This window comes from Mustela putorius, unplaced genomic scaffold (assembly GCF_011764305.1).
Source record: "Mustela putorius furo isolate JIRA1106 unplaced genomic scaffold, ASM1176430v1.1 tig00000083_pilon_pilon_pilon, whole genome shotgun sequence".
NCBI lineage: Eukaryota > Metazoa > Chordata > Mammalia > Carnivora > Mustelidae > Mustela > Mustela putorius.
In genome coordinates this window covers 11209618-11237612 of record NW_025421273.1, presented here as the reverse complement: position 1 = coordinate 11237612, position 27995 = coordinate 11209618, and the positions used below count along the sequence as shown (strand labels likewise).

The 27995-nt window shown below is 61.2% G+C and overlaps 2 protein-coding genes across 12 annotated transcripts in view; one reads left to right on the top strand and one right to left on the bottom strand.

The window, feature by feature from the left end:
• LETM1 (leucine zipper and EF-hand containing transmembrane protein 1) overlaps positions 1-7624 on the top strand; it is a 39789-nt gene extending 32165 nt beyond the window's left edge. For both annotated transcript variants that reach the window (XM_045074672.1, XM_045074667.1), the window contains exons 11-14: positions 872-1006; positions 2332-2522; positions 3487-3625; positions 4838-7624. In XM_045074672.1, the coding sequence (XP_044930607.1) occupies positions 872-1006; positions 2332-2522; positions 3487-3625; positions 4838-4987 (615 nt within the window). In that variant the 3' untranslated portion in view covers positions 4988-7624. The remainder of the gene's footprint in view (positions 1-871; positions 1007-2331; positions 2523-3486; positions 3626-4837) is intronic.
• Positions 7625-11271: 3647 nt separating this feature from the next.
• Positions 11272-27247, bottom strand: FGFR3 (fibroblast growth factor receptor 3). Of its 10 annotated transcripts, none has more exons than XM_045074658.1 (18): positions 27055-27247; positions 26452-26662; positions 20880-21149; positions 20519-20572; positions 18608-18780; positions 18411-18534; positions 18132-18322; positions 17027-17177; positions 15461-15657; positions 14976-15121; positions 14451-14572; positions 14259-14369; positions 13995-14185; positions 13787-13909; positions 13612-13682; positions 13296-13433; positions 13085-13190; positions 11272-13015 (listed from the first exon to the last, which is right to left on the bottom strand). In XM_045074658.1, exons 2-18 carry the CDS (start codon positions 26558-26560, stop codon positions 12869-12871), a joined length of 2424 nt encoding a protein of 807 aa, XP_044930593.1. In that variant the 5' UTR covers positions 26561-26662; positions 27055-27247; the 3' UTR covers positions 11272-12868. The 10 variants fall into 10 exon arrangements, with proteins under 10 accessions (XP_044930593.1, XP_044930573.1, XP_044930574.1 ...); XM_045074638.1 differs by having other exon boundaries at positions 14976-15124; positions 15467-15657; positions 27055-27191; XM_045074639.1 differs by having other exon boundaries at positions 15467-15657; positions 27055-27191.
• Positions 27248-27995: the final 748 nt, after the last annotated feature.

Below are 27995 nucleotides of genomic sequence, written 5' to 3'. Positions count from 1 at the left end.
GCAATGTGCTGAGGTTCTGGCCGGCACGGTTAGAGGAGAGGAATGAAAGCACACAGTCGGAAGGGGGGAGCAAAACTGCCTGTCCGCAGAGGGTGTGAGCAGCTGAAAATGATTGCCGCTTCTCTGGGTCGTTGATGAGCAAGCGACCGGCAGTCTCAGTATGGCGGACGGTCCCTGCAGGGAGCACCTGGGCTGAGTCTGACAGTATCGCAGCTGTGCTGTACCGCCGAATGCTGAGGTGCCGCTGAGGTTCCTTACTTCCAACGGGTGTTCTGCATTTGTATGTGCTGGGGTCCTCGTGAGGTGTCCGTTCTGCCACTGATGCCCATGACTGGACCCATCAGCATCCCCACAGGCTTGGTGTGGAAGTGGGCAGGCTTGTTCTAGATAGAACATGTGTGCAGACTGAGAGGAGCTAGGATGGCCTGTGGTGGAGGAACAGGTTTGGTCTGTGCTCTGGCTGGGAAGCTGTCCGGCCCCTGGAGGCCCAGGACAACACAGAGATGGGGAGGGGGGCTCCCAGTGAGGCGGGGGACGACGTCCTACATGCATGAGCTCATCATGCATGATGTTTTTCTGACCTGCTGGAGGGCAGCTCTGAGCCAGCCTGGGGACAGAAAGGTTTTGGGTGGCTGACAGGTCTCTCTCAGTTGGTGATGGTGTCCCGGGCTTGCGTGCGTGGTGGCACAGGCACATCTGGGCACATGGGGGCAAAGGACGGGGACTGTGCGTGTGTCTGCTAGCCTCTGCGTGCACGGCAGGAGCAGACGGTGTGATCAGAAGAGCCACTGAGTACTCTGGAGGTGGGGGGTCAGTAATGATTTTCCTCCAGCTGGGTTTCTGTTAGGGTGCTTATGTGTCCTCTGTGCAGGAAGAGGAAATAACGAAAGAGGAGATCGACATACTCAGCAATGCCTGCTCGAAGCTGAAAGAGCAGAAGTCGTCCCTGACCAAGGAGAAGGAAGAGCTGGAGCTGCTCAAGGAGGATGTGCAGGACTACAGCGAGGTGGGCGGCAGTGTCCTGGGGATGTCCTTGGCCCCCTTCTGGGGCAGCCGGTGGTCTCTGTGCAGCTGAGTGCCCGGACTCTGCTCCTGGCATGGGCTGCTTACCCTGGCAGTCCATAGGCCCATGAAGGGACCAGACCAACAGTCTGGTCGCTTGATAAATGAAATCCTCATTGCAGTCATGTTTCCCTGGTAGACATTTCTTTCTTACACACTAACTTTTTTCATTTACTGATTTATTTGTTGTTGTTGTTTTGAGATTTTTTATTTATTTATTGGACAGAGATCACAAGTAGGCAGAGAGGCAGGTAGGGAGGGGTGGGTGGGGGAGCAGGCTCCCTGCTGAGCAGAGAGCCCAATGCGGGGCTCAATCCCAGGACCCTGGGATCATGACCTGAGCCAAAGGCGGAGACTTAATCCACTGAGCTACCCAGGTACCCTGTTTGTTTTTTAAAGGAAAACCTGTCTGTTTTATAAATGTTACTTCCAAATCTGATTTGAAAGCGCTGTTTCAGGGTACCCAGCTGGCTCAGTTGGGTGTGTGATTCCATCTCAGGGTCGTGAGCTTAAGCCCCATTTGAGCTGTGGAGCCTACTTCATGAAAGAACTATGTTTTCATAGATCCATTGGGAAAAGATGACTAGTTTTGAGATTGGTGAAAATAATCAGCCATGTTCATGGCAGGCCTGTTGATGCAGTGGTTCTCTGTTGGAAATCCGGGGTTCACCAGAAATGCTGAGCCCTTCGCCTCATTCCCAGCCCCACATTCTATCCTTCCCTGTAGTGTCTGCTTATGAGGACGGTCATGACTTGGGATTTAAGAAGGCATCTTCTATTCCCCAATTTTTTCATCCATCTATTTATTCTTTTAACAAATATAAAGAAAGTTGAGCTTCACACAGATACTATCTTCTTTGCAACACAGACCATATTTGAGTTTGCAAAAACAAGTGATTTGTACGGAAGGTGCAGACACGATTGTGCAGCTCCATTTGCAACCTGGAATTTATTACCTTTGGGTTAATTTAACTACTTTTACGAGATAAACAGAGTTGTGTGGGTCCTTTTTATTTTATTTATTTATTTATTTTTAAGGATTTTATTTATTTATTTGACAGACAGAGATAACAAGTAGGCAGAGAGGCAGGCAAAGAGAGGAGGAAGCAGGCTCCCTGCTGAGCGGAGAGCCCGATGTGGGGCTCGATCCCAGGACCCTGAGATCATGACCCGAGCCGAAGGTAGAGGCTCAACCCACTGAGCCACCCAGGCGCCCCTATTTTGTTTTTTTTTTTTAAAGACAATCTTATGACTCCATAATTTTGTTAGGATTTGCAAGAGATCCAGAAGGAGCTTTCGAAGACCGGCGAAGAAATCTATGTAGAGGAGTCGAAAGCCAGCAAGAGGCTGACGAAGAGGGTGCAGCAGATGATTGGGCAGATCGATAGCCTGCTCTCACAGCTGGAGGCAGGCCCAGAGGCCGGCAGGCTGGGTCCCACGGCCGAGCAGCCGCCCGCAGGGTGAGCGTGGCCCCGATGCTGGGCACTGGGAGCTGAAGTTGCATTTGTTGGCCCAGGTGTCCAAGCCCTGAGCTTTCATCCCATGATTCCAGCCAGAAGCCTAGCCCCACCTCCATCTCCACTTGTCGCTGTTTTACTGAAGGAGATCTTGGGGTCCTCTTTTCTGCTCACACATGCACACACATGTACACATGCATACGCACACATACACACAGGCACACTTTGGCCAATACCAGGACCACTATTCCCCGCCCCCAGCCCTTACTCTCCAGGCACTATAGGCCACATCTGTCCCCAGACTGTCCCCATTCTGGAAGGATCAAGCTGGTCCTTCCAGAATGTGCCTAGGATACAGCTCCCTTGGACCATCCCCTGCCACCTTTCTTCCTGAAGCCCCCTACACACAGGCATTCAGTGTTGTCGCCACTCTGGAGGTCATCGTGTGAGTGAGGAGCTGTTGGGCTGCTAACCACTGCTCCTATGGGCCGGGCACTGTGCTCTGAGTGCCCGCATCTCTAAGAGGGAAGGAGAGCTGGCTGCAGACTTCCTGCTGTCCCCAGGTTGGGGGGCCTTCACCCCCAGGCGAGGTCCGTGCCCTTCCTGAGTTGACCTGCTGGGCTGTGTCATTGTTTCAGCCCACCTGACCTCCTCGGACAGGGCAGCACAGCCATACTCGGCCCCTGCCCCCCAGGCCACTACACACATAGGCCTGAGGACCACTGCCCAGGAACCATGAGGCTCTGTCCTCAGCAGTGGAAAGGCTTCCTGGGGGGCAGCGCCCAGGGAGACCTGGGACCAAAGGAAGAATTCTGGGTTTATATCCAAGTTGGGTGGGAATTCCCAAAGGCAGGGGCTGAGGAGCTCTGGAGGGAGGGTTGCCTGGGTTAAGACTAACCCTTAGGAGGCCTGGTGGGGCTGTGGGTGTGGCTGTGCCACAGGCAGGCTCTGTCCCCCCCACCCCCAGGGAGACTGTCATCAGCATCGCTGAGCTCATCAGTGCCATGAAGCAGATCAAGCACATTCCAGAAAACAAGCTCATCAGCTTGGCCTCTGCGCTGGATGAAAACAAGGATGGCAAGATCAACATCGATGACCTTGTCAAGGTGAGTTGGGACCAAGTCAGGGCTGCCTGGCCCAGCCAATGGCTGGGTCTGGGGGAGATATTTTCCACATGTACCCCGTCTCTGTCCTCACTCTAAACCCTTGGCTTAGTCAGGATGTGCACCTAGAGCAGCCCGTATGCATTTTGACTGGACACTAAGCCTCTTGTGTCCTCTGGTGGGGCTGTGGCACAGTGAGGAGAGTGCTATAGCTGTAGGTTGTTTAGGGCAGACTCAGGGAGGGAATGTGTCAGGCTTCCCTCCGGGCCAGACTTCAGCAGGTGCTGCCTGAACCCTGAGGGGGGCTGAGCGAAGCACTGGGGTCCCTGGGGCCAGGAGTTGGGCAGCTCAGGAGACTGGGAATGGGATTCCATCTTGATGAGAGGGACTCCACGGAGGGCGCACTCTCCTCCTGGCTGTTCGCACGGCTTCTGGTCTCTAGCTGGTTAGTTGTTATCCCCAGGTTCACCAAGCATAGCTGCTAAATGACTGGGTCCTCTTGAAGGACCAGGTGTTACCAGGAGCACATGCTGATGGCTTCACTTTGGCAGCAGCAGAGGCTGGGAGGCCTGTGCCCACACCAGCTGCCCCTTCCTTGGGGCCCCTTCCATGCTGTGGATGGCAACTCAGATGCTCTCACCCTGCACACCCAGAACCACGGGGATGAGAGATTCCTGAGGAGTCTCTGTTTAGGGCATGCCCTGACCCTGCGGCCTCATAGTGCCACCCCCGCACTCCTTCCCCCACCCCTGTATCCTCACAGAGCCTGTGTCTCCTGCTCTCTGAGCCCCTCATAGCTTTTTAAAAATATTTTACTATTTAAAGAAAAAAAAAGATTGTATTATTCATCTGACAATGCACAAATGGGGAGGAGCAGAGAGAGAAGCAGGGGCCCCACTGAGGAGGGACCCCGGCATGGGACTTGATCCCAGGACCCCAGGATCAGATCCTGATTTGAAGGCAGATGCTTAATCCCTGAGCCACCCAGGCGCCCCTGCCTCATTGCTTTAACCTGGCCTCGGGTTTTGGAGCCTGTTGGCCTCCAGGGGTGGATAAGGGTCTGGTACTGCAGAACCAAGGCAGCAGAAGAACCCCCATGGTCCTCTTGCTGGGATGGAGGAGCTGGGCTCCACCTCCCCTGCATGCTCTGCTGGGAAGGCACTGCGTGGGGGCAGGGTCACCCCTGAGCCCCTCGTCCCTTTCTCGTGTGCATAGGTGATCGAGCTGGTGGATAAAGAGGACATCCACATCTCCACCAGCCAGGTGGCCGAGATCGTGGCCATGTTGGAAAAGGAGGAGAAGGTGGAGGAGAAGGAGAAGGCCAAGGAGAAGGCTGAGAAGGAGGCCGCGGAAGTGAAGAATTAGGGCCTGCCCCCGTCCCGGGCACCTTGGGGCCCCTCCCGCATTGGCCTCCGTCCTGCAGCGCCAGTTGTCGGGCCCTGCTGTGCTAGTGAAGTCTTTGAGGTGATTCTTAATGACAAACCTAATATTTTGTCTGGAATAAATCAGAAACTTCCATAATCAAGTAATTTTTAATTTTCATCATTCCATGAAGATTCATTCAGTCTGGAATCCCAAACCCTTCCAGGGAATCATGTCTGGATTCACAGAGTGGCACGATGCTGCCGTGGCCCCAGCCATGGTGGCCACATGTATAGCCCACCGATGCTGGGGAGTCTACACAGGCTTCCTGGTTCCGGAGGTGGGTCCAGGGCAGGAAGGTGCCTCCCTTCCAGCGTGCACTGTACCCTGCTGGTGCCTGTCCCAGGAGGAGAAAGGGTCTGCTCTGTGGACGCCCCATGCCTTTGGAGCTTGAGGCATACAGATGGGGAGGACAGAAGCGCAGCCCACCATGATGGCTCAAGAGAAGACATGCCTATTATCTGCGGACCTGGAGTCCTGACCGGCAGCCTACGTAGCAGTGATTCCTGCACATTTCCAGAGTCGTCTCTGGCACAACTGGGATACTGTGGCCTCTGGACAAGCACAGATCTGCGACAGGGATGTGGTGCCTTGTGCAGGCCTCCTGTGACATCAGTTCTTGCTTGGTTTAACCTCTGGCATGGCCCTAACCCTTAACCAGCTGACTAGTACCGGATGTTTGCACACCACTGTGCGTCCGCCCTGTAACAGCGCGTGAGAGTTATGCTGGGAGAGATGCTCATGAAGCCCTTAGAAAGTAAGGCTTTCTACTCGACTGATCATGGTGTCGTGGCTTTCAGAGAGTCTCCCCGTGGGTGACCGAGTGGATCGTGCTGAGCGTTCAGGGATGGTGAGGGGCGCTCTGGGCATACGCTCCTGCTCCCGGGGTAGGGCATCCTGAGGGGCTTTCAGAAAGGCGGCACCCCAGGAGGGGGGCCAGCCCAGCACTCGGGCTTTGGGATGTCAGGCTCGCCTGATGCACCCCACAGCTGGAGTGGGGCAGCATCCATGGGCTTGATGTCTGGCCACCTCAGCACCCCTGGCAGCTTAGGTAGGGGTGCTCTATGGGGGTTGGGGCTGTGGTCTCAGCTCCGTCAGACCTGTCCTTCAGACACCAGGTCTGTTATGGGCAAGAATGTTTTCTTGGGGGAATGCAGGCATAGGCTTGGAAGACCTAGAAACAGAGTGGCCAGGTGAGCCAGGACAGGAGCATGAGGGCCCAGGAAGGATGGCTTCCAAATTACTTGAAATGTTTTACTCAGCCATTAAAAAGGAAACTTGACAAAATAGGAATAAAATTCTGTATTCTCAAATGTAAACCTTTGTAAAGTAACAGTTGGGTTCTAAAGGGTTTTTATTTCGATTATTTGAGAAAGAAGTATATATATTCTAGATGCTTAATTAAACTATTTATGAATTACCTTACACTTCCTTTAGTGGTATGATATTGAGCTGTAGGAAGTGGGTACACGAGCTTGGGTCGCTCGTGGGCCCTGCGAACGGCGGCTGTCTTTCTAGCAAGCAGTTCTTCGGCTGTGCCCAAATCCCGTTTACACCCTCGCCCGCGGAGGCCTGGCGTCCTGAGTAGCCCCAAGGTGTGGTCACCACCACGGCCAGCCCCTTCGCTGTGCCCCCTGCTGTCTGCGTCTTCCAGGGGAAGACACTTGCCGCTTCAAACACCGCCCTGAGGCTGCCAGGCTTGCCGAGGGCCAGGGGCCCCTCCGGCATTGGCCCCGGTGGCAATGGTCCTGCGGTAGGCCCCCCTCAATGCGGGGAATGTTCCTGTCCTGAGCTGTTAGCTGCAGCAGAGTGTTGGGTCCCGGTGCAGGCACAGCACTGGTAAGTCTAGAAAGCCATTCTGCACAGTGCGGCTTGCAGGGGTGGCTCCCTCGGCCTTCCTGTGTCACCTCCGGAGGGGCCTGCGGTGTCCACACCCCCTGAGAAGGAAGCAGGAGTTCTTAGCACGGGCTTCATCCTCCACGTTTTAAACACCCGCTCTTGTAGTTGGGATTCGGGAAAATAGTGTGTGGCTTCTAGATCCCTTTTGGAATATTGAAATCCAGACTTTTTAAAAGATGAAGGGCACTTTGTAATTTTTAAAGAATAACCTCCAGGCGGTGGTTCTCACAGTGCGGCCCTGGGCCGGCTGTACCTGAGAACCACCACCACCCCACCCCCCAGCTATGTATAAATGTCTTTTTTTAGAAATAGTGTTTTTATTAAAATGCTAAGTTAATGTTCCTCTAATAGCTCCAAGTAGGATTTTTGAACTGTGCGACACATCAGAAGTCAAGGTGGAAACCATCTGAATCGTTGGAATATCTGCCTTTGTGACCACTTGGGGGTCCGCTTCTACCTTTGCGGCGGAAGGGGGTGGTCCGTGGCCCGTGGGTATGGCTGTTCTGCTGGGAGACCAGGTTCCAGATGGACATCTGCCTGGCGGAACCATGCCTGGGTGGCCTCCGCTGCGCACTGGCTTCACGTCCTGTCTGATTGTGCCCCCAGTTGGACCCCCGTGCGGCGGGTAGGTGCTCAGTGTGATGTCCGGAGGAGGGTTAATAAAGCACTGTTGCGATGACATGTCCACTGTTCACTGCTTGCTTTGTCCAGACTGGGAAGTAGGCCGTTGCCTGACTGGGCTTTCCCCTGACCCCAGCCCTCAGCGGACGCTGTGGGACCTGGGGAGACAGGACTGGGATCCTGGTTGAAGGATCACCCAGGAAGGCCCAATTCCATTGGGAAAGACTCTGAGGACACCCGAGAGTGGGGACAGTGGTGCCCAAAGGTGTGCACTCCGCTGAGGGGTCCTTGATGATGCAGGGGCCGTCCCTCCACTAGAGGCTGCTCCCCAAGCCTGGACAGGGCCCAGAGAGCTGGCTTAGGTCTGCCTGCACTCTACCCCCAAGTATAGAGCTGAGAGGGCTGCCAGGCAGACAGGACAGACAAAACGATGCCCTCCACCGTCTCCAGTGGCCTCACCACGGGCACTAGGCTGCATGGGGTGCTGTGTGGGATCCCTCCACCTTTGCTGAGTCCTGACACCCTTGCCTGCACCCTGCCCAAGGGCCACCTTCACTAGTCTCGCATTTGTCCCTGAGGCTGGCCTTGGCTGTGTTTCCTCTGCCTTGTAGGTCTTGGGAGCTCGGATGCCGCTTTAGAACTGCGTGGGAGGGTTTATTTCTGTGGGTGCAGTTGTGAGTGGGGGACTGGTAGGTCTCCGCTCTTGCCTGCCCCCTGGCCTGGGCCCTGGGCCAATAGCTCCATCCAGGTTCTTTAAAATGCTCCTGGCAGGCGCCTACATGCCCTCAGGGGAGTCAGGGGCCTGGTCAGGAGCATGTTTCTTGTCTCCACAGTTAAGAAGGCCACAGAAAGACACCAGGGTTCTGGGGATGCTGATGAGGGTGCTGGGGGTTTGCTTAAGGAGATGGCTCTAGAGTCCTGGGGACAGGGTACTCCTGACCAGAAAGAGGAAAGAGAGGGTGAAACATGGAGAATGGGATGTAAAGAAAGATCACGTCCCTGCAGTGGTCCTCTGTCTGGCCAGCCGGCTGGTGCTGGTGCCAACTCTCCCATCAGAAAGTAGAAAGCCACTCCCCAGTCTTCTCAGGAGGAGGTTCCATCCCGGCGAGGTGTTGAGGGAGAATTCCAGCTGGTGGGCCTGAAGAAACGCTGGAATTTAGCGTTGCAGCTTTCCAGCCTGGGCACCATTCCCTGGAACAACTGGGGACAAGGGCTGCTAGCCATGTGCCCCTTGCTGTGCCCCACCCCTCTACAGCGCTCCTGCCCCAGGTACCCACCCAGTAAAGTCTGACAACCCCACAGGAGCACCAGCATATCCAGAAAGCAGGCCCTTCCAATACGACATCGTTGTGCCCCCAAAAAGCTCAGGGAAGGGGGGAAAGGCCAGGGGTTCTTCTGGGATGAAGGCAACCAGATGAGGTCCGGATTTAAAACACCTCTCCCTGCACTGCAGTGGGGGCGACTGGAGTCGGCCCACGCGGGCGGATGCAAGTGTGCTCCGTGTGGGGCTGCAACCCTGCAGACCTTGGCAGCTGCGGCCGAGTGTGTGCGTCCACCCGCCTGGGAGGAGGATGCAGGGTGTACAGCTGGTGTCCAGCCTGGCAGAACAGGTGGGCGGCATCTGACAGGACAGGAATAAGATTGCGGGGTCCAGGAAAGGAGCCAACCCCGGCAGCTAGGGGGAAAGGTGAAGGACGGGGCCTGGAGCTCCAAGAACCGGGGAACTCTCCACCCTTCGAGGGCGGGTAGCTTGTGGACGCCTCTCTCCCTGAAACGCCACGGAGGCCTGTTCGAGTCTGGGTCGGACCCCATCTGTCCGGGGATTCAGAAGACACCCGGGGACTGGCAGCGGGGCTTGCAGGAGGAGGCGAGCCCGGCCGGGGAGGGGAGGGGTCGCAGGTGAGACAGCACAGGTGTAGCAGGACAGGGGCGGGGACCTGGAGTGGGTGGGACCGGTAGTGAGGGGCGGGGCCGCGGGGCAGGTGGGACCTGCAGGTGAGGGGCGGGGAGGCTCCAGGCCGCGCGAGGGTGCAGGGCTGCCCTTGCTTGCCTGTCCAGTGCCCCAACCTGCCGGCCTGGCCCGTTCGTCTGCCCGCCCGCGTCCCGCCCGGGGTCTCGGTCAGGCGTCCGCAAGACTCCCAGCTCCCCGGAGGCCTAGCCCCCGTTCTCGAGCGCGCCCCCCGGAGCCCCGCGCGGGCGAGGAGCTGGGGACTTGGCGGGGATGCTTGCGGGCGGCACTAGAGGGCGCTCCCGGCCCGCGCTTCGCCTGCCTCCCCAGTTCCTGCCCCTCTCCGCCCCCCATCAGCTTCTCCTACCCCCGCCGTCCCCATTTGCCGGGCCCCCCTCAGCCGGGTACCCTCTGGGCTATCCCCACCTCCCCGCCAGCCTGGGACCAGCAGCGCACACTTGCACCCCCATCGGCCCCCATCTCCCCAGAGTGCTGGTGACTCCAAGAACACCGGGTCTCTGGCAGGCTGGACCGGGGGCAGGGAGAGCTTCCCAGTGGGGTCGCGGTATGGGGGGGGGGTGTCACCCACTGGATTCAGATCCTCCCTTCCAGGGAAGCCCCAGACTTGGAAAGTGAGTTGAACACAGCTACAGCAGGAGCGATTTCTGAAAAGCCAGAGTTAAAAGTTGACACAGCCAGGTGGCTGGTTAACCCGGAGCGGTCCTCTCCGCTGGGACCAGACCAGGGGTCAGCAGAGGAAGGAGGGAGAGGGGCCCTACACAGCACTGGGCGCCAGAGAGGACCTGGGCCAAGTTTTGTGCTTGGCTGCCCATCCCTGAATCCTCTCTAGCCTCACGGTCTAGCCTGGGCACTGCCACCTCCTTTAGGAAGGCTTCCCAGACTTACCTCACCGGTGCATGGGTGGGTGCCCTGATCGGTGTCCCCACTCCCTCAGACTGAGAACGCAGAGCAGAGGGGACCAGATCCTGTCACTGGGTCCTCAGTGTCCCAACTAGCTAAGGGTCAGCATGCAGCCTCTGCCCAAAGTTGCAGAAATGGTGGAATGCAGGGGTGCAGGTGAAGCCCAAGGGTGTGGTACCAGGCCTGGGATGGGGTAAGCATCCAGGAGCTAGAGTGTGGCCCCCAGGGCAGACAGCACTCTCCCTGGGTCTGGCTGAATCAGGGGCCAGGTGAGAGCTTTGCTGACATGTGGCTCCATGAGGGGAACCCAGCTAGAAACCAGCTTCTCCCCAGGTAACCGCAGATGCTAGCACGTGGGATGTGCAGGAGGGAGGGAAGCGTCAGAAGCCGCTGCAGATGTCTGCACAGGACCCCCAGAGCCTACCTAGATTCCAGGAGCTGGGGGCAACCAGGGGGCTTGGCAGGACCTGCCTTCCTCCTTGCTCAGCCACATCCCAGGATGCTCTCACTGCCAATCCCCTGGACACCCCCTTGCCACCATTCCCTGCCCTTGGGGACCTCAGACAGTGAAGACCACACATGGCCCTAAGGTTGGACCCCCATGCAGCTGCACACAGCAGACCATCCTCACCTGTGCCTTGGCTTTGCCCAGGATTGTTCTGTCCTAGCCAGGACCTGGGCTTGTGACCCCAGGCAGCCAGTCCCAGTCTGTGCCAGCAGCTGGGGACCCCTACATCCTTGGGGTGGGGAGAACAGATGATAGGACCTGTCCCAGGTGGACATTAAGGATGCTGAACTGCCTGGGGTTCCAGAGGGCCGGAAACAACAAGGCACAGAATCAGGACAGGAACCAGTTGTCTCCGTTTATTTTCTGGAAAGCACATCTGCCAGTTTGGGCCAACACCTTTGGCTCCCATAAGGCAGGGGAGGGGGGCCCCTGAGAACAAAGACCACCCTGAACCATTGCCCAGTTGGCCAGCTGATGAACAAAAAACAGGCCCCCAAATTTGGGCCACTAACAGTACAAAAAGTAACAAAACTGAATTCACCGCTTTCTCTTGCAAGCTTTGAAAGGTGGCAGTCTGGGCTATAAAGTCTAGAAGCATTGCGCAAGAAGTGTTAAGTCTACAGCAAATACATCTTGTAAAAACTCAATAAATTATATATATAGATATATATAAACTTGTAACATCTAATAACATTGAAGCCTGCATGCAGGGCTGGCCCCCACCGGAAGCCACCTCCCCACCCGGAGCACATGGCAATTAGAACTTGGAAGAAAATACCAGCTTGCTTTGAAGTCCCAAAAAATAAATCTCCTAAAGAAAAACCCTATAGAAATCTAATTCCCTTGCAAAAGAAGGCCAAAGGAAACAAAACACCTCACTAGAATCACCTCAAACTATGAACAACCCTTGAGGGCACAAAGGAACTCGCTGGGTTTTGGGGGGTGGCAGGCCACACCCAGCACTATCACAACCCCACGGTCCCTTCTCCGCGGTTAATAAGTTAAAACTGAAACCTCTGTGCCATGCGGCTGTCTCAACACTATGAGTGTGGGGCGGGGGGCAGGGGTTCTGGGCGATCGATAAATAGCTTTACAAATATACAGGTCCAGGTACAATTTTTAAAACAAAACTGTCAGAAAAGCCACCCCGTGGTGTGCTGGTGTTTGCTCTTGTCTCAACAGCAAATCCCTCGGGGAGGCTCCCTGGGCCCCCAGGGTCCTGTGCCGGCCACACCAATCTTTCTTCCATATAGATATGCATATATATAGGCATGGCTTCTATTTATATAAATGTACACTCATTTCTGGAATGAACCTCTCGGAGAGAAGGTAAAGGCTCCTGCCTTCAGGTACCCGTAATTTAGCCTCCAAGGAGCTGGGGGGGGGACATGGGGCAGGCTGGGGCGGGGTGGGGTGGTTTGCTCACACGCATCCCCAGGCACAAGGTGGTGCATGGCGGGGGCCTGCCGCATAAGGGCTACCCCGCAGGCTCAGCCCTAGGGGCCTTGGTCCACACTGCATGCCAGAGCCTGCCCACCCCCCCACCGGCCCCTGGGAGGCAACGGATGTGGGGGGAAGGGAGCCTGGGGAAGGGGCCCGGCTCCCTGTCCTGAGGGGCTCCTGGAGGAACCCCTTTACATTCTACATTTGTCCCCCTGGTGCTGCCGGCGCTGGTGGCCAGGAGGTCACTGTACAGCAGAGTGGGCACCCCAGGGATCCCTGTGCAGGGGGCCTCAAGACTCACACTCACACACACGGGTGCACACACACACACACAAGTGTCTGTCCATTGTCTGTCTGTCCCAGGCTCGGGCCCAGGCAAAGGGGCCCCAGTGGTTGACAGCATGCCACCAGCAGCACAGGGTAGGGGGGAGCTGGCGTCCACTCTCAACAGTGGTGGGGGCTCGGCCTGCAGGCTGCTGGCCCTTCACGTCCGCAGGCCCCCACTGCTGGTGGGGGCTGGAGGCAGCAGGTCATGGGCAAACACAGAGTCGTCCCCCGAGGAGCTGGAGCTTGGGGTGTCCTGGCCGCCTGGTGAGTACTGCTCAAAAGGCACAGACAGGTCCAAGTACTCCTGTGGGAGGGTGGAGGTCAATGCCACGTCCTCCACACAGCACGGGCGGGGGGAGGGGGTGGCACTCACATCTGTGGATGTCACAGTGAGGATACGGTCCAGGTCCTCCACCAACTGCTTGAAGGTGGGCCTCTGGGAGGGCACAGCATGCCAGCATTCCCGCATGATCATGTACCTGCGGGGGGGTGGGGGTGGCAGCTGGGAAAGGCTCCCCGCCTGCCCTCAGCCCCGCCTGCACCCCTTGGGAACCCTGCCAGCTGGAGAAAGTGGGGACACTCACAAGTCATGTGTGCAGTTGGCCGGCTTGTCCATGCGGTGACCCTCCTTCAAAAGCTTGAAGAGTTCCTCCACGGGGATGCCGGGGTATGGCGAGCCTCCCAGGGTGAAGATCTCCCAGAGAAGGACCCCAAAGGACCAGCTGGTGGGGAGCACAGGACGGTCAGCCTGCCTCCCTGAGCAGACCCCCAGCAGAGCACAGGGGTGATGGGCCAGGGCCCAGGAGGCTCCCAACCGTGTCCTGCGTCCCCTTGACACAGTTCCACGTCCCCCACAGCTCCCAACCCCTGGCCCTCCTCAGGATCTAGGAGACTACATACACATCACTCTGGTGGGTGTAGACCCGGTCAAACAAGGCCTCAGGTGCCATCCACTTCACAGGCAGCCGGCCCTGGGCGGAGGAAGGGGGTACGCTGGGTCAGGGGCCCTCCTATGGGCAGGGGGGAGCCCTCCCTAGCCTCCAACCGACCGACCCCCGCCTTTAGCGGGGCTCACGTTGGTGGTCTTCTTGTAGTAGTCCAGGTTGTGCACATCGCGGGCCAGGCCGAAGTCCGCAATCTTCATTACATTGTCCTCGGTCACCAGCACATTGCGGGCGGCCAGGTCCCTGTGGATGCACTGGGGGAGGGTGGAGGGGGTTTGAGGCTCCCACGGGGCCCCCACTGGCCGAGGGGCCTGTGCCCGCCCTCCCGCCCCCGCTTACCTTCTGGGAGGCCAGGTACTCCATGCCCCGGGCCACCTGGTAGGCGCAGGACACCAGGTCCTTGCAGGTGAGCTGCTCCCCGGGTGGCCCACAGGTGTCGAAGGAGTAGTCCAGGCCCGGGGGCCGCCGTGCCCGCAGGTACTCCCGCAGGTTACCCTTGGCCGCATACTCCACTAGCACGTACAGGGGCCCTGGGGGCACAGGAGCCTCAGAGAAGGTTCCCCCAACAGGCCGTGAGCCCCCTGCCCCCGCCATGGCACCTACCGCCCTGGGTGCAGGCCCCCAGCAGGTTGATGATGTTCTTGTGGCGGCCGATCATCTTCATCATCTCCATCTCAGATACCAGATCCGATAGGTCCTTATCCGTGGCGTCATCTGTAAAGGAGGGAGACCACCTTAGGGACTGCTGCTCCAGCCCTGACCGGACCCTCCCACCACAGCCCACCCTTCCCTCACCTTTGAGCATCTTCACTGCCACAGTGACGGGCCGGGCAGCCCTGTCCTTGTCGATGCCAATGGCCTCCGCCATGACCACCTGGCCGAAGCATCCCTCCCCAAGTGGCTTGCCCAGTGTCAGCCTGGCAGCAGAGATAGGAAGCCATGAGCACGCCGCCTGCTCCAGGCTCTGTCCCAGGCCGTTTCAGAGGCTCGGTGCCACTGCCTCCAGGAAGCCCTCCATATGTGCCCCTACAACTTTGCTCGTGAGGATGGAGAACGCTGGCCTTCCAGCCTCTTACTGTGCGGGGCCCTCCAGATGGAGCACTGTGCAGGGGTGTCCCCCACCTGCAGGGTCCCTGGCCCAGCCTTCTCTGGCCCCAGCACCACGTCCAGTGGTGGCCACCCTATGCAGGGAGCCAATTCCCACCTGCCTCTGACTGGAATCCAATCAGGCTTCTGAGGGAGCCCTCCTCCCCCACCACAAGGCTACACCCCATATGTGCCCCCAGCCCTGGCACACAAGGTCCCATCGCCACCACTGACCGGGCCCTGGACAGCTCCCACTTGGGGTCAGCAGGCAACTCCAGCTCGGAGACATTGGCCAGTGCGGGGCCTTCCCCTGAGGACAGCCTGGCGATGCGTACCAGGGGTGTGTTGGAGTTCATAGACGAGTTGGACTCCAAGGACACCTGCTTGGGTCGGCAGGGACAGGTTGGTGCCGCAGGGCCAAACCACGGCAGGGTTGGTGGGGGGCTGGGGACGGTTAGGCTGCAGCTCTCTCTGCATGGGCAGGGCTGGCCAGGGCTTGGGGGGAGGGCTGTTCAAGCTCCACATAGTGCTACGTGAAGACAAAGTGACCCGGGGAATGGCAAAGTCAAGAGTGGGGTTGCCTCAGCCGCCACACACACCCGTGTCCCCACGTGGGCCCCAGTTCCCAGACACCGCAGGGTGCTAAGCTCAGCAGCCCAGGAGACGCGGCCATGGAGGGTCTGGGAGGCCAGGCAGCTCAGAACCTGGTATCTACTTTCTGTTACCTGTCGCTTGAGTGGGAAGCGGGAGACCTTGTGCACGGCGGGCGAGCCCAGGCCCTTCTTCGGGGGCGTACGCAGGCGGCAGAGAGTGACGGCCGCCACCACCAGGATGAAGAGGAGGAAGCCCACCCCGTAGCTGAGGACGCCCGCGTACACGCTGCCAGCCTCACCAGCCTCCACCAGCTCCTCCTCAGCTGCAAAGACATGGGCGTTGCAGGCCTGGCCCACCTGCACGGGAGCCCCCACGAGCTGCCCTGGGCCTGAGCCAGAGACACAGTGGGCGTGGGGAAAGGGGCTCAGACCCCAGAGGGGGTGTACCAAGGGCCCTGCGGTCAGAGATGCTGGGTCAGCAGGGGGACGCCCAGGAGCGGAGGAGCCCAGGAGAGCCAGCAGCACATACGCCCACCACCCGGGGAGACGCCAATGCTACCACCTAGGCTCTTGGGGACCTGGCTGAGAGCGGGGGGCTCCAGGGGAGGGACCCTGAGCCAAGACACGGTGTTGTCAACTCCGTTCCCATGCCCGCCACTGGGCCTGCATGAGCACTCTGTGGAGTAAGCTGGCCACGGGCCGCAGGGTCCCCTGCCTGTCCCTGGCAGCCATGGAGTGTCCCAAGCCAGCGAGCCCAAGAGGACAGGAACAGAGCAAGCAGCAGCAGGAGCCAGTACCTGGAAGCACCACCAGCCACGCAGAGTGATGGGAAAACCCGATAGAATTGCCCGCCAGACACGTGTACTCCCCAGCGTCCTCAAAGGTGACATTGCGCAAGGACAGAACCTCTAGCTCCTTGTCGGTGGTGTTAGCGCCCGCCGTCTACAAAGAGAGAACAGAGCGCGATAGGCGAGCGCCAGCACCTCCCACGGGCACCACGGCCAGAGTCCACGCGGTGATGATCCAGCCAGGCTGCAAGGAAAACGCCGCTGCCACCACCACCACAACCACGGCCACGGCGCCAGGGGTCTTCCGCCTCGTGCGTCCACACAGAGCCCGAAGCCAGTCCCTCCACCGGCGAGTCCTCTGTCCCAGGTGAGCGCCAGGCGTGCGGCCAGCAGCAAGCTGCACCCACGCAGCATGCAAGGTTAGCGTGCACACAGGGGGCGCAGGTGGGGAGCATGGGTGGGCAGCTGAGTGGATGGACTGACCGATAGACCGAGAGGAATGGCGCAGGTGGGAGAGCCAGGGGCAGAGGTCACAAGAGCAGGCGAGAGAACGTGGGCAAGAGACGCACGTGCACACACACACATAGACACACATGCACACGCACACACACACGCAGGGCAGGGACAGGGTAGAAGCTCACAGAGGGGCACAGCCTCTGCCGGGGCTGATGGCCTCCTGGGGGTGCCATGGGAGCGCAGACGGGGTCAGCACAGGCCACAGGGGCTTGAAGCACATGGTCACGTGGAGGCCAGTGGCACCCACATCGCAGACGTGGCTGTGTCAGGAGCACAGCGTGAGCCACGGGGCAGGGAGCGAGCAGGATGGGGGCGTGCAGGTGGGCGCATGGCCAGGGCGTCGGAGCTGGAGCTCGGCGTGCCAGACAGCGTGGGACAGAGTTGTTACCTGCTTGGGGCCCGTGAACACGCAGCCAAAAGGCCTTCTCAGCCACGCCTATGAAATTGGAGGCTCGACAGAGGTACTCGCCCCCATCACGCTCGGACACATTGGCCAGGCGGAGGCGTGCGTCGGCCTCCACACTCTCACTGATCCAGGACTGCGGGGACAAGAGACCCGGCTTAGGTGCGCCCTTGGCAGCCCGGCCGGGCACAGAGTGGCCATGTGGGCTCAGGGCCCGGAGCAGACCCCGCCACAGGGGTGGCACTCAAGGAACGGAGGGGGTGGGCCAGGCTATGCCAGGCAGGAAGGCTTCCTGGAGGAGGTCATGGAAGCACCTCCCAGTAGTGGGCCGTGGTTACTCAGGATGTGCCTTCGGCCTGCCCCCCCAACTTCAGCCCAGAGCATGGCCCTCCAGGGCTGGCCCTCCGCCTGCCTACCCCAGGGTCCCGGCAGGGCCTGGCTCTGTTCCGGGGTGTGTTGAGATCTTGCCTGACGGGGCCACCGCGGCCTTTGTGTTTGGGCCTGCACTCCCACTCTCAGCCCAAGTGCCTGCTCTCCACCCTCATGAGCAACAGATGTTTCTTTCTGGGCTGACAATGTCGCAACCGTCCCAACTTGGGGCCGTGGGAACAAAGTGGGGGCCGAGGGAGGTAGGTGGGCACGAGCTGTGCTCTGTGCATGCAGACGGTGCCGAATCAGGTGCGAGGCATGGTGGCCTGCACCTTGGGTCCCAGAGCGGGCCATGCCCCAAGGGTTCAGCGGCCACCTGCCTGCCACAGGGCCTGGAGCTTGAGCCTGGCCCAGGGTGCTTTGTGCACGCCCGCCTCCAGGGCTGAGGCCAACCCGTAGAGCAGACCGGGAAACTGAGGACTCACTGCAGGGCCACGCACTGCCTGCCTCATGTGCCGGGACTGGGCCCAGACTCCCAAGCCGACCCCCACCCACCGTACCGCTTCTCCCCCACTGGTCGGATGCCAAGCTCCCCCAACACCCGTGACCCAACCGGCCTCCCTGCTGGGATGCCTTCCAGCCGGCCACAGGGCAGGCCAGGCCCAGCACCCTGAGCAGGAGCCCGCAGCCCTGCCAACACCCAGCTCGGGGTGGCACTCACCTTGAGCACGGTGACATACGGGGTGCCGTCGGGCCCAACTTTGCTGCCATTCACCTCCACGTGCTTGAGCCACTGGATGTGGGGCTGTGCATCACTGTACACCTTGCAGTGGAACTCCACGTCACTGCCCAGCACAGCCGTCTGGTTGGCAGGCAGCCCGGCCTGCAGGATGGGCCGGTGCGGCGAGCGCTCTGCGGGGTCAGATGGGGCTCAGGGGCGGCCCGGCCCTGAACCACCAGACCCCGCCACACCCCGCCCCCCGCCAGTCCAGAGCCTCACCCAGCACGTCCAAGGTGTAGGTCTGCTGGATGCTGCCGAACTTGTTCTGCACAACACACGTATAGTTCCCGCGGTCTGAGGGCACCACGCTCTCCATGACCAGGCTCCACTGCTGGTGTCGTAGCTGTGGGCAGGTGTGCAGGTGAGGAACGGTGGCCCAACCTCCACTGGCCAACACCACCCACCAGCAGGCCCACCTTGATGCCCCCGATGCGGTGCTCGCCTCGGAACTCCTTGCCGTTCTTCAGCCAGGAGATGGATGGCGTGGGGTTGCCGGCGGCTGGGCAGCGGAAGCGCACGGTGTTGGCGGCGGGCACCGCTAGCAGCTTCTTGTCCATCCGCTCGGGCCGCGTCCAGTAAGGAGCCCCTGCTGACAGAGGGGCACTTGCCAGTCCAGGGTGGGGGTAGAGGCCCGTCTGACCCCGCCTTCGGAGGCCACCAGGCTGCCCATGCCTCCAGCCTTAGTCCCCTCCTGAGCACAGTATCAGACTTCTGAGGCCTGCTGCCTCGTCTGGACAAGGACACCGACAGCCCCAACATCACCTCCTGGCATTCTCAAAGCCGAGACACGCGTCCCTTCCCTGCCCTGGCCACCTCCCCCAAGCACCCTCCCAGCCAAGGGGACCCAAGGGTCCGGAACAGTACACCCTGACTGAGGAGCCTTCAAGACACAGCGGTACCTCCTGGGGGACCACCCACCCACCCAGGGAGGCACATTTGGAGCCAGTCCACTGAGGCACAGACCCAGCAGGCCTCAGAACCAGGTCAGCCCAGGTCATGAAGCCCAGCCAGACCGACAAGCAAGGCCAGGACCTGGAAGCCAGGAAGGTGCAGAGCCCAGATCTCACAGGTGGCCAGGTACCTGCTAGAACCCTTGAGACCTGAAGTCACCCTCTAGAGCACGCTAGGGCCTGATGGGCAGGGGGAGTAGAAATGGTGACACAGCATCTGGGAGGCCCTGCCCCTCTCCTGGTTTTACCACCCCATCCCCACCCTAACTGGTTTCCATCCTTCCTTGTTGCTGGAATGCAGGCTGCCTTCCTGCCATGGGAGGTTGGACCAGCATCCCCTAAGACGGGAGAGATACCCCTTTCACCCCCACCTCTGCCCTACTGCCTTCAACACAACCACCTGACAGAGGAGGGCACCGAGGCCCAAGCAGGGAGCCCTCCAGGGACAGAGACCCCCGGGGTGACCGGCAGGCTGAGACCATGGCAGCTCAGTGCTGCTAGACAGTGCCTATGGAGAGCAGCCCTGGCAGCAACCCTCAGAGCTGCTGAGCCCACCGGCTAATGGGGGAGGGGGCACCAGCATGGCCTGGCATGGCTGGGGGTGCTTGAGGCTCCAGGTGGGCCTGGAGTTTGGCTCTGAACTACTAGCAGCCAAAGGAAAAAAGGGAAAAGAGAGGAAACCTAGCAGCTTCTTAGGAAGGGCCCTTTCATGCCTCTGCCCTTGTGCACACCCAAGGTGGAGCCAACCTATGGGGCCTGGCCCTCTGCCGGGACCACTCCCCTCCTACGTCCCCACCCAGGCCCGCATACCTGGCTGGCTCCCCCTCACCTCTCCGCCACTGGACCCCGCAGGGCCTCCCACCCCTGTTCCACATCTCTCAGCTTCTCAAACTTGGCTCCTCCAAAAACAGACAGCCCATCGCCCCTAACCAGCCCCTCTGTGACAGACAGGCTTAAACCCCCACGTGCTGTCACCCGCCTGCTCCCCACACCTGCAGCCCCCCCCACCCAGCAGATGCAACAGCCTCCGGTTTACATTGAGCACATGTCCAAAACTTGGTTCCTGGAGTCCACAGCCACCCTCTGCTCCCACCTCCCCTGCCCCTAATGCCCCAGGCCGACGGCCCCACAGCAGCCCTGCCAAAGACATATCTGGCCTGGGCCACCACACCCAAGGCCTTACTGCCACCTAGAGCTCAGGGCCGCCACACTGAGGGGAACCCACACTCGTCACGGCCCTGAGGTGGTGACCCCCAGGCCTCAGTCTCCCACCTGCCCGATGACAGTGGAGGGCTTGGCACCTAGAAAGCAGGCCCACCCCTGGGAAGGCAGATCCCCACCCTTAGCCAGCCCTGCATGCCTGCAATCTGGGCTCACCTGTATCCTCAGCCTCGTCCTCCCCATCTTCATCATCTCCGGAGGACGGAGCATCTGAAATTCAGGCAACAGAGTGCGCAGGAGTCAGCCCCCTGACAGGCAAGCACCCAGCGCCTACTCCCCGGTGTCTACCACCCCTCCTGAGTCTCTGGGGGGCCTCCTTCTCTATCAACGACCACAAAGATGCTCAATGTGGGGTGCTGTGGGAGCATGGTCCCAACCCCTCACCTCGCAGCCACTCACCCATCACATCCCCCACCCAGCCCCGCCATGGCCATAGGGTGAGCCTAGGGGAGCCCACATGAGCCTGCACCCTCCCAAGGCCATGCAGTGAGCCTGGGGGAGCCCAGCGGGCACTCACCTGTCACTCGCACACTGAAGTGGGAGAGCACACGGTGCGTGAGCCGCTGCCGGCAGCTGTAGGCCCCTGAGTCCTCGTGGGAGGCATTGAGCACCTGCAGCCGATGAGGCCCCAGCAGGACGCGGTCAGAAGGCACCAGGCCCACGCCATCCTTGACCCAGACGCTGGGCCCTGTGGGACCACCAGCAGGTGCATGGCAGCTCAGCTCCACGGTGTCCCCGCTGCCAAAGACCAGCTGTTCATGCTGGCCAGGCTCAGGCCCCGGGGCCTCTGTGGAGGAGATGGAGGACCCTAAGGCAGGCGCCCCCAAAATAGGAATCCTGGGCGTCCCCGCCGAGGCACCACGGCAGGCCCACCGCCCAGACATGCACGGAGGCTGTGGCGGGGGCATCTAGGGCCCAGAGGCTCTGTGTCCAGTGCCCATAATCCTGCAAAGGGCTGGGGATAGTGACATCCAGCCCTGCCAATGGGGGGTGCGCCCCGAGGACCCCTAGACCATGGGGGCACTGACGCGAATGACACATGATGAAGCAGGTTCTGCTGCATTCCCGCCGGACCATCCTGATGGACACCAAGAATTCCCAGGGCAAAGCATCCTGAAGTGTTACTCTTCCTCTGCTTTTTCCCAACCACTCAGAAATGCAAACTGCACCCTGAGTTCACAGGCCATTCAAAACCAGGCAGTCGGCAGGCAGTCCTCCACAGACCTCTGCCTTCTAGCCTGAAATGGAGGCTCAAGGCAGGACAGACAGGGTATGGGCAGGGGTCCCACTTAACACCCCATCTCTCCCCTTGGTGGCAAAAGCACTTCTGGACCAGAGAACAGACCCTCCCCAGTTCGAGAAGGAAGCCGCCATGTCTGGGCAGCATGGGCCGAACCTCCCAGAGCAGCACTTGCTGTGGGCCAGTGACCTCAGGGGCTGGCCCAGGGTGGAGGCGCTCAGGGTCGTGGAACACCCGGACCCTGACTTAGGAGGGAGTGTCATGTGTGTGAGCCACAGGTCAGCACTACACTAAACACACAGCAAGAAAAAGCTCATACAGAGAGGGTACTGTGTCTAGCCAGCAGTGTCTCATCGGCCAGCAGGTTAAGGGGACCTGGACGCCCCCACCCAATTTCATGGATAAGGACCCAAGCTGGGAGGAGTGGGAGACTGTTCAGATTCAGCCAGGAGCAGGTCAGAGTGGGAGCCCTGATGCCAGGGCTAAGGGGCCCTGGCCCACCTTACGTGCCAATGTTCTGTTGGGGGAGGGGATCCTCGCCAAGGGCAGATATCCACGGGTAAGCCCAGGGGCCTTCCTCCCTCCCCAGCAGCTGCCCAGCTCGCAAAGGGCCGAGGCCTGCCATCCAGGGATACACCACTGGCGGGGCTGACGATCACCCCCAGGCATCCCTGCCAGGGCCAGACAATGCCCAGTGCAGGCAGGAGGCCTGGGCTTGGGGCCCAGGACAAGGGTGGGTGGTCCCACCGCCCAGGCCTCCTTCCCCAGACCCAGCTGGGTCAGTTACACTGTCACTTGTCATTCTGCCGACGCGTGGCCTAGATTCGAGGGCCCAGCTGCCCACTCTGGCCACACCAGCCCCTGGCTCCCTGGACAGTCCCAAGTCTGCCTACTTACTTCCGGCAGTCCCACCTGTCCAGGCCCTCTAGAAGGGTCTCTGAAGTATCCTCAAGTCTACACCCCTGGGGCCCACAGTCAGGACTCCTACTCTAACCTCCAACCCCCCCAGTCCTGGCTACTATGGCCTGTGGGGACCACCCAGTGCTGGGAGCTGGCTGAGGCCCCCCAGAAGGCTAAGGACAGACTGGTCCCGGCAGCCTCAGCCCCAGGCCCCGGCCCAAGGGCAACAGTGTGCTTGATTCTGGTTTGGTCTGGGCAACGTTGGCAGGTCAACCATCCACATAGCATTTCCTTCAGCCTGGTCCAGCATGGGACTGGGGAGACATGGAGCAGCCCCTAGGCCAGCCATCCGCTGATGGACAGATGCTGCCATCAACTGAGGCCCAGCCCCGGATGTGCCCAGGTGCCAAAGCTGGGGAGCCCTGGACCCAGGTAGCCTCCAGGGGATCTGATCCACCAGGCCCATGCCAAGTCGTGACCCAGCAGTGTCGCTGAGTGCATAGGGTCAGGCAGGGGGACAGAGGATAGGCAGGGCCCAAAGCGATGGGCACGGGTGGGCACAAAACCTGTCACCATAGGCTCTACCCTAGGGAGCAATAGAGGAACTCGGTGCTCAGTGCCCACCCCCAGCAGCCCCAGGAGGGAGTCTTTCTCCATTGACACAAAGAGGCTCTGCCTGCATCTACACCAGTGCTGGGGCCCACACATGCTGGAGACCAAGTCCTGTGTGCCATGGCAGGTACCCACGTGCCATTGAGGGAAATGGGCCCAGCTGGAATGTCTGCCCCCACCAGCACCCCCACCCCAATGGGGTCACCAGCACCCCCACCCCAATGGGGTCTGGGCGCCACCAGCTACTGCGTGCGAAGGGCAGCCCAAGGGCACAGCTCAAGGGGTACTCTATCCTGGAAAAGCCCAGCTGTGCTTGCAGGCCTATTTCCCAGTCACAGGGTGTTCATGATTCTGCTAACTCACTGGCCTTGTGCCTCAACCGTCCACCCCCCACCTCCGGGACACAGGGCAGAAATCCCACTGGAAGGCCAGGGCGGCCACCATAGCGGTGGAAGGGCTGGATCACATGACAGCAGGGGTGGGACACCAAAACCATCACCATTGAGGTCACCAGGTGACGTCCAGGGCAGGCCTAGTTGGGAGGGCTGCCGCTGGGCCCCTGACTCGCAACAGGGAGGAAACACTCCTGGATTCAGGTCGCTACAGTTGAGCCCTGCCAGTGCACAGGGACTGCACAGGGGCTGGACCACATTCCCTCAGAAGGGCCTTGGGTTGGGGGCAACCCAAAGAACAAATGCAGACCTGATTCAAATGAGCCATTGGAGCTGGCTGTACCCAAGAAATTGGGGGTTTGAGGTAGAATGAAGAACAAAGGGTTCTGGTTCTGGACGTGTGCTGAAGGTTTCCAACTTCAGAGTATGGGACCTACATGCTTTCAAATAGTGCAAGAGAGACAGCTTGTCTCAAAGGGAACCCGAAGTCAAGGGAGAAAATCTGATCTTCCCCCTTCCCCACCTGGAAACTTTCTGAAAAGTTTGATAACAAAGTTAGAAAAAAAGGGGGAGATTGGAGGTCAGGCAAGTGAATGTGGGCTTACGATGACCCAGCCTGCCCTTTCCAGAATTCTACCATTACCTGTCCTCAAATAGGGAGGTAACTGGGGCTGGAGGAGGGCACCCAGAGCAGAGCCCTAGCAGGATCTGGAGTCAGGAAGCTCCCATCCCGTCCAGAAAAAACTCCCCTCATTGCTTACTTCAAAGTCACTCAGGCCTGCTGCAGCTCCTGTTCCCCTTTAGTTTTGGTTTTGAAATGGGGCACACCGAGCCCCAGAGTAGCCCCAAGCAGAGCTGAGGCCCTGGGGGCAGGGGTGCGTCTCTGCTTGGGTCCCGGGCTGAGGTCAGAAGTCCATCCTCTTGCTGAACCAGGTTAATGAACCACCCAGAGGGCTGTGGGGCTCAAAGTCCGGCCCCATGGGGTGGGGGGAGGGGGAGGGTGCAACCAGGGCTTTTCTGGGCAATGCCTGTCCGCCCAAAGGACTCCTCCTGACTGGGTGGAGTCAGAGGGTAGGCGGAGTGCCCCCCACCCATGTCCCTCACAGGGAATACTGGGGCCCATTTGGAGAAGGCTGCCCAGGTCAGGCCAGAGGCCCTCACCTTCCCCACCTCTGCCCCAGCTAACTCTGGCTTCCTGATTCATGTTTCCCAGTAAAATGTCAGCTGGAACCTCTACATTTCACGAGGTCTTTGAATGTTTACTGCCTGGTCCATCTACTTCACGAGCTGGATTAGCTTCGCTGACCTAGCCACTCACTACCTGTCCCACCAGCTCTCCTTCCGGGAGGGGCACAGCTATCTCTAATGGAGGAAAGAGGCCCCGGGCCCCGGGGTCCCTCCTGCCACTGTGTCCCAGGCCCTGCCTCGGGTGCGTTCCCAGAGGGAGGAAGGCTCGCCCCCATGCCCGCCCCCCGAATGCCTCAGGGGGTCCCGGGAGGCTCTGGAGCCCCGCCTGCCACCCGGTCGGGGCTAGTTGACATTCCTCTGCCGTAGGGAGTAATATCTTTATCTGAATACGAATGCTAATTCGGGGCTCCCCCCGCGACCGCCTATTCGGCGCCCCTGGACGCTGGGGCCGCCTGAGCAGGACGCTAAAAGCGCGCGCTGACCTCGCGACGGCCTCTGTCACGTCGCTGAATGACACACACATTCAAGCGCCGGGACCATTTCATTCATAAAAAAATGACATTGTTCCGGGAGGCTGCAGCCGCCGCGGTAGAAAGGAGCGCGGGGGCGCAGGGAGGGGAGGGCAGCCATCTGCCTCTGTCCTGCCCGCGGCCGCCGCCTCCCTGGCACGGCGCGCCCGCCGCCGCTGCTCAGCTCACACCTCACCGCGAGGCCGGCGCGGCCGCCATCAATGCACGGTCTGTGGCCGCGCCGGGTACAAAGGAGCGGCTGTTCGGGTCCCGCCCGGGTGGGGCGTGAGCTCACCGGGCGAAGGCCTCCCTCCGCGCGGCCCCCGAGATCGCCTGTGCCCCTAGAGTCGGCTGTGCCCCCCGGATCGCCTGTGCGCCTGGAACCGGCAGTACCCCCGGGCAGGCCCTCTCCTCCCGGCGCAGCCAGGAGCCTGGCTGTGCGTGTGGGGGGCGGCGCCGCCCGGAGCGCACAGCCGGCTCGGCAGGGGGCCGCGCGCGCTGCACCTCGAGGGTCGCGGCGCGTGTGCGGGGCGGGGCCTGGCGCACGGACGCGTTCCCTCCCCTCCCCGGCGCTCCGCGTACTGGCCCCTTGCCGACCACCGACGTTCACCCGACCTTGACAGCCGGCTGGGGTCCGCGGTTCCACTGCCCTCGGACCCCCGCCCTCTCCCCGCTCCCCCGCCGGCGCCTGGCCTGGAGTCGGGCGCGCGCCCTCGGGGGGGCAGACACCTTCAGCCACCGGGCAGGAGAGCAGGGCTGGCGAGCGGAGGCACTAGACCGTGTTGCGTCGTCACGCAGGCCACTGGGGGGGCGGGCGGGGGGCAGGCTGACGCACTCACACCCTCTCTACAAAGTGCGGTCTCGCGCTTTAGGCCGAAGTCATGAACCGGGACGGAGGCGGGTTGGGACTGCAGCACCAACAATAGGAACTTTCCGTCAGGGAAGGCCCGCAGAATCGTGGAAACGCAGCCCCGCGCCCTCTCGATGCTGCCCGGGGTCAGGCTGCACCCCACTGGGGAACCGCGGGGAGTCAGTGGCAGCGGACGCCGCAGTCGCGACCCGCTCCCCGCCGCGGCTCCGCACTTGGGTAGTAGCCCCGAGGCTCCAGGAGCCCCACAAACTGCCACGCCAGCTTTAAGAGGGCTACAGAAACCCGGGCACCGGTTCCGCAGGGCCAGCCCAGGACGCACCCTCACCCACCCAGCAACCCGTTCCTGGGCCCCCGACGCCCCTCTATGGTACCCTTACCTGCCGCTCTCCGCACGACGCGCGGCTCCATGGCCGGAGGCATCGAGGCGGCGCGGGTCATGACCGCCAGCACCACGCAGATCGCTAGGGCGCGAGCCGCGGCGCCCATAGTGGGGGCGAGGGCGACGACGTCCTCAGGCGGCGCGCGCGGGCGTACTGCCCCCCATGGCCCCGCTCGGGAACCGGCGGGAGGAGGGCCCCCCTCGGGAGACTGCAGGAGAAGGCGGCAGTTCGTTACCCGGGAGGAGCCGGGACGCGCAGGGGCGGAAGCGGCGGTGGTTGGGCTTCTGCGCCGCGGCTCCGCCGACCCCCGGCCGCCCCGCCCGCCGCCACCGCCCTGGGCTCCCGGGCCGCCTGGCGCCGGCCGCCTCCTCCCCGCCGCGGTCCCTCCCTTCCTCCCCCTTCCCTCCCTGACTTCTGCGGAGCCCTCCCAGGGCGGCGGCGGCGGCGGCGGCGGCGGCGACGGCGGCGGCAAACTTTCCAGAGCGGGAAGCCTGCGCCCCCGCCGGGCCCCGCCGCAGAGACAGTTCGGGGAGATGAGCCCGCCGCGCGCTCTGGCCTCGCCGAGCGCCCGCCTCGACCCCTCCGCGCCCGCGCACCGACCTGGCTGCCGCTGGCGCCCACTCGCCGCGTGCGGCTCTGGCTCCACTCGTTGCCCGGCGGCCCAGCGCCCGCGTCCCCTGCCTGCAGTGTTGGCTGACCCGTGCGTCCGTGCGCCCGGCGGAGCAGGACTGCGCGGCGCCAGCGAGCCGTACCACCGCCGCCGCCGCCACCGTGCACTGAGCCCGGGCTGCCTGAAGCGCGGCAGCCAGTGGGGGCCGGTCCCCGGCCGTCCCGCCCTCTGCCCCGCCCCCGGCCCCACCCCGGCCCGGCCACGCCCGCCCCGACTCGCTGGGCGCGGGACACGCCCCTCCCCTGAGGCGGCCGGGAGGCGGGGCTGTGACTCGCCGGGACCCAGCCCGCGGAGGGGATTAGAGGGGGCGGGGCCGGGTGGGGGCGCCGGGCGGTCTCGGAGGGCGTGGGAGCCGGGGCTGGACGCGCGAGATACCCGCTGACCCACCGCGTCGCCCTACTGGACCCGGCGGGCGCGCGGAGGGGCCGAGCGCAGTCCTCCAGTTGCGCGACTCACAGTCCCAATCGCCACCCGACCTCGGATCACCGAAAGTGGGGACATGGAAAGTGGGGGGTATCCCGGTGGGTGAAGCCCTATCAGACAGGCTTCACCGAGAAGGAGCTGCTCAAGCTCTAGCTTGAGGTGAACAGCCGGTCCTCAGGTGGACAAGCCCCGGGGCGCATGAAGTCCTGGAAAACTGTGTTGCAAAGGCCCCGGGAGTGAGGGGCCCCTCTGCCTGTCTGCCTGGGACTGGAATACTGGCGGACTGCACCCCAGAAGCTTGGGCCTCACTGCTGCCTGTAGTTAAGCCGCCCAAGTTACTCCCAGTCCTCCATGAGAAAACAAGTTTGGAGATGGGGCGCTGGCCAGGCATCAGAATGGAGAGCAGGGGCTGGGGGCCGCAGAGAGGGGACCCCAACCCTAGGGCTCT

What these genes read in the sequence shown, in the direction of transcription:
- FGFR3 (XM_045074658.1), bottom strand. Translation starts at nt 26,560, where the DNA reads ATGGGCGCCGCGGCTCGCGCCCTAGCGATCTGCGTGGTGCTGGCGGTC. An exon ending in TGGGAGCTGTCCAGGGCCCG is followed by an intron (nt 14,573 to 14,975) that starts GTCAGTGGTGGC and finishes CTCTGCTGCCAG; the next exon opens with GCTGACACTGGGCAAGCCAC. An exon ending in ACTACAAGAAGACCACCAAC is followed by an intron (nt 13,683 to 13,786) that starts GTGAGCCCCGCT and finishes TCCTCCGCCCAG; the next exon opens with GGCCGGCTGCCTGTGAAGTG.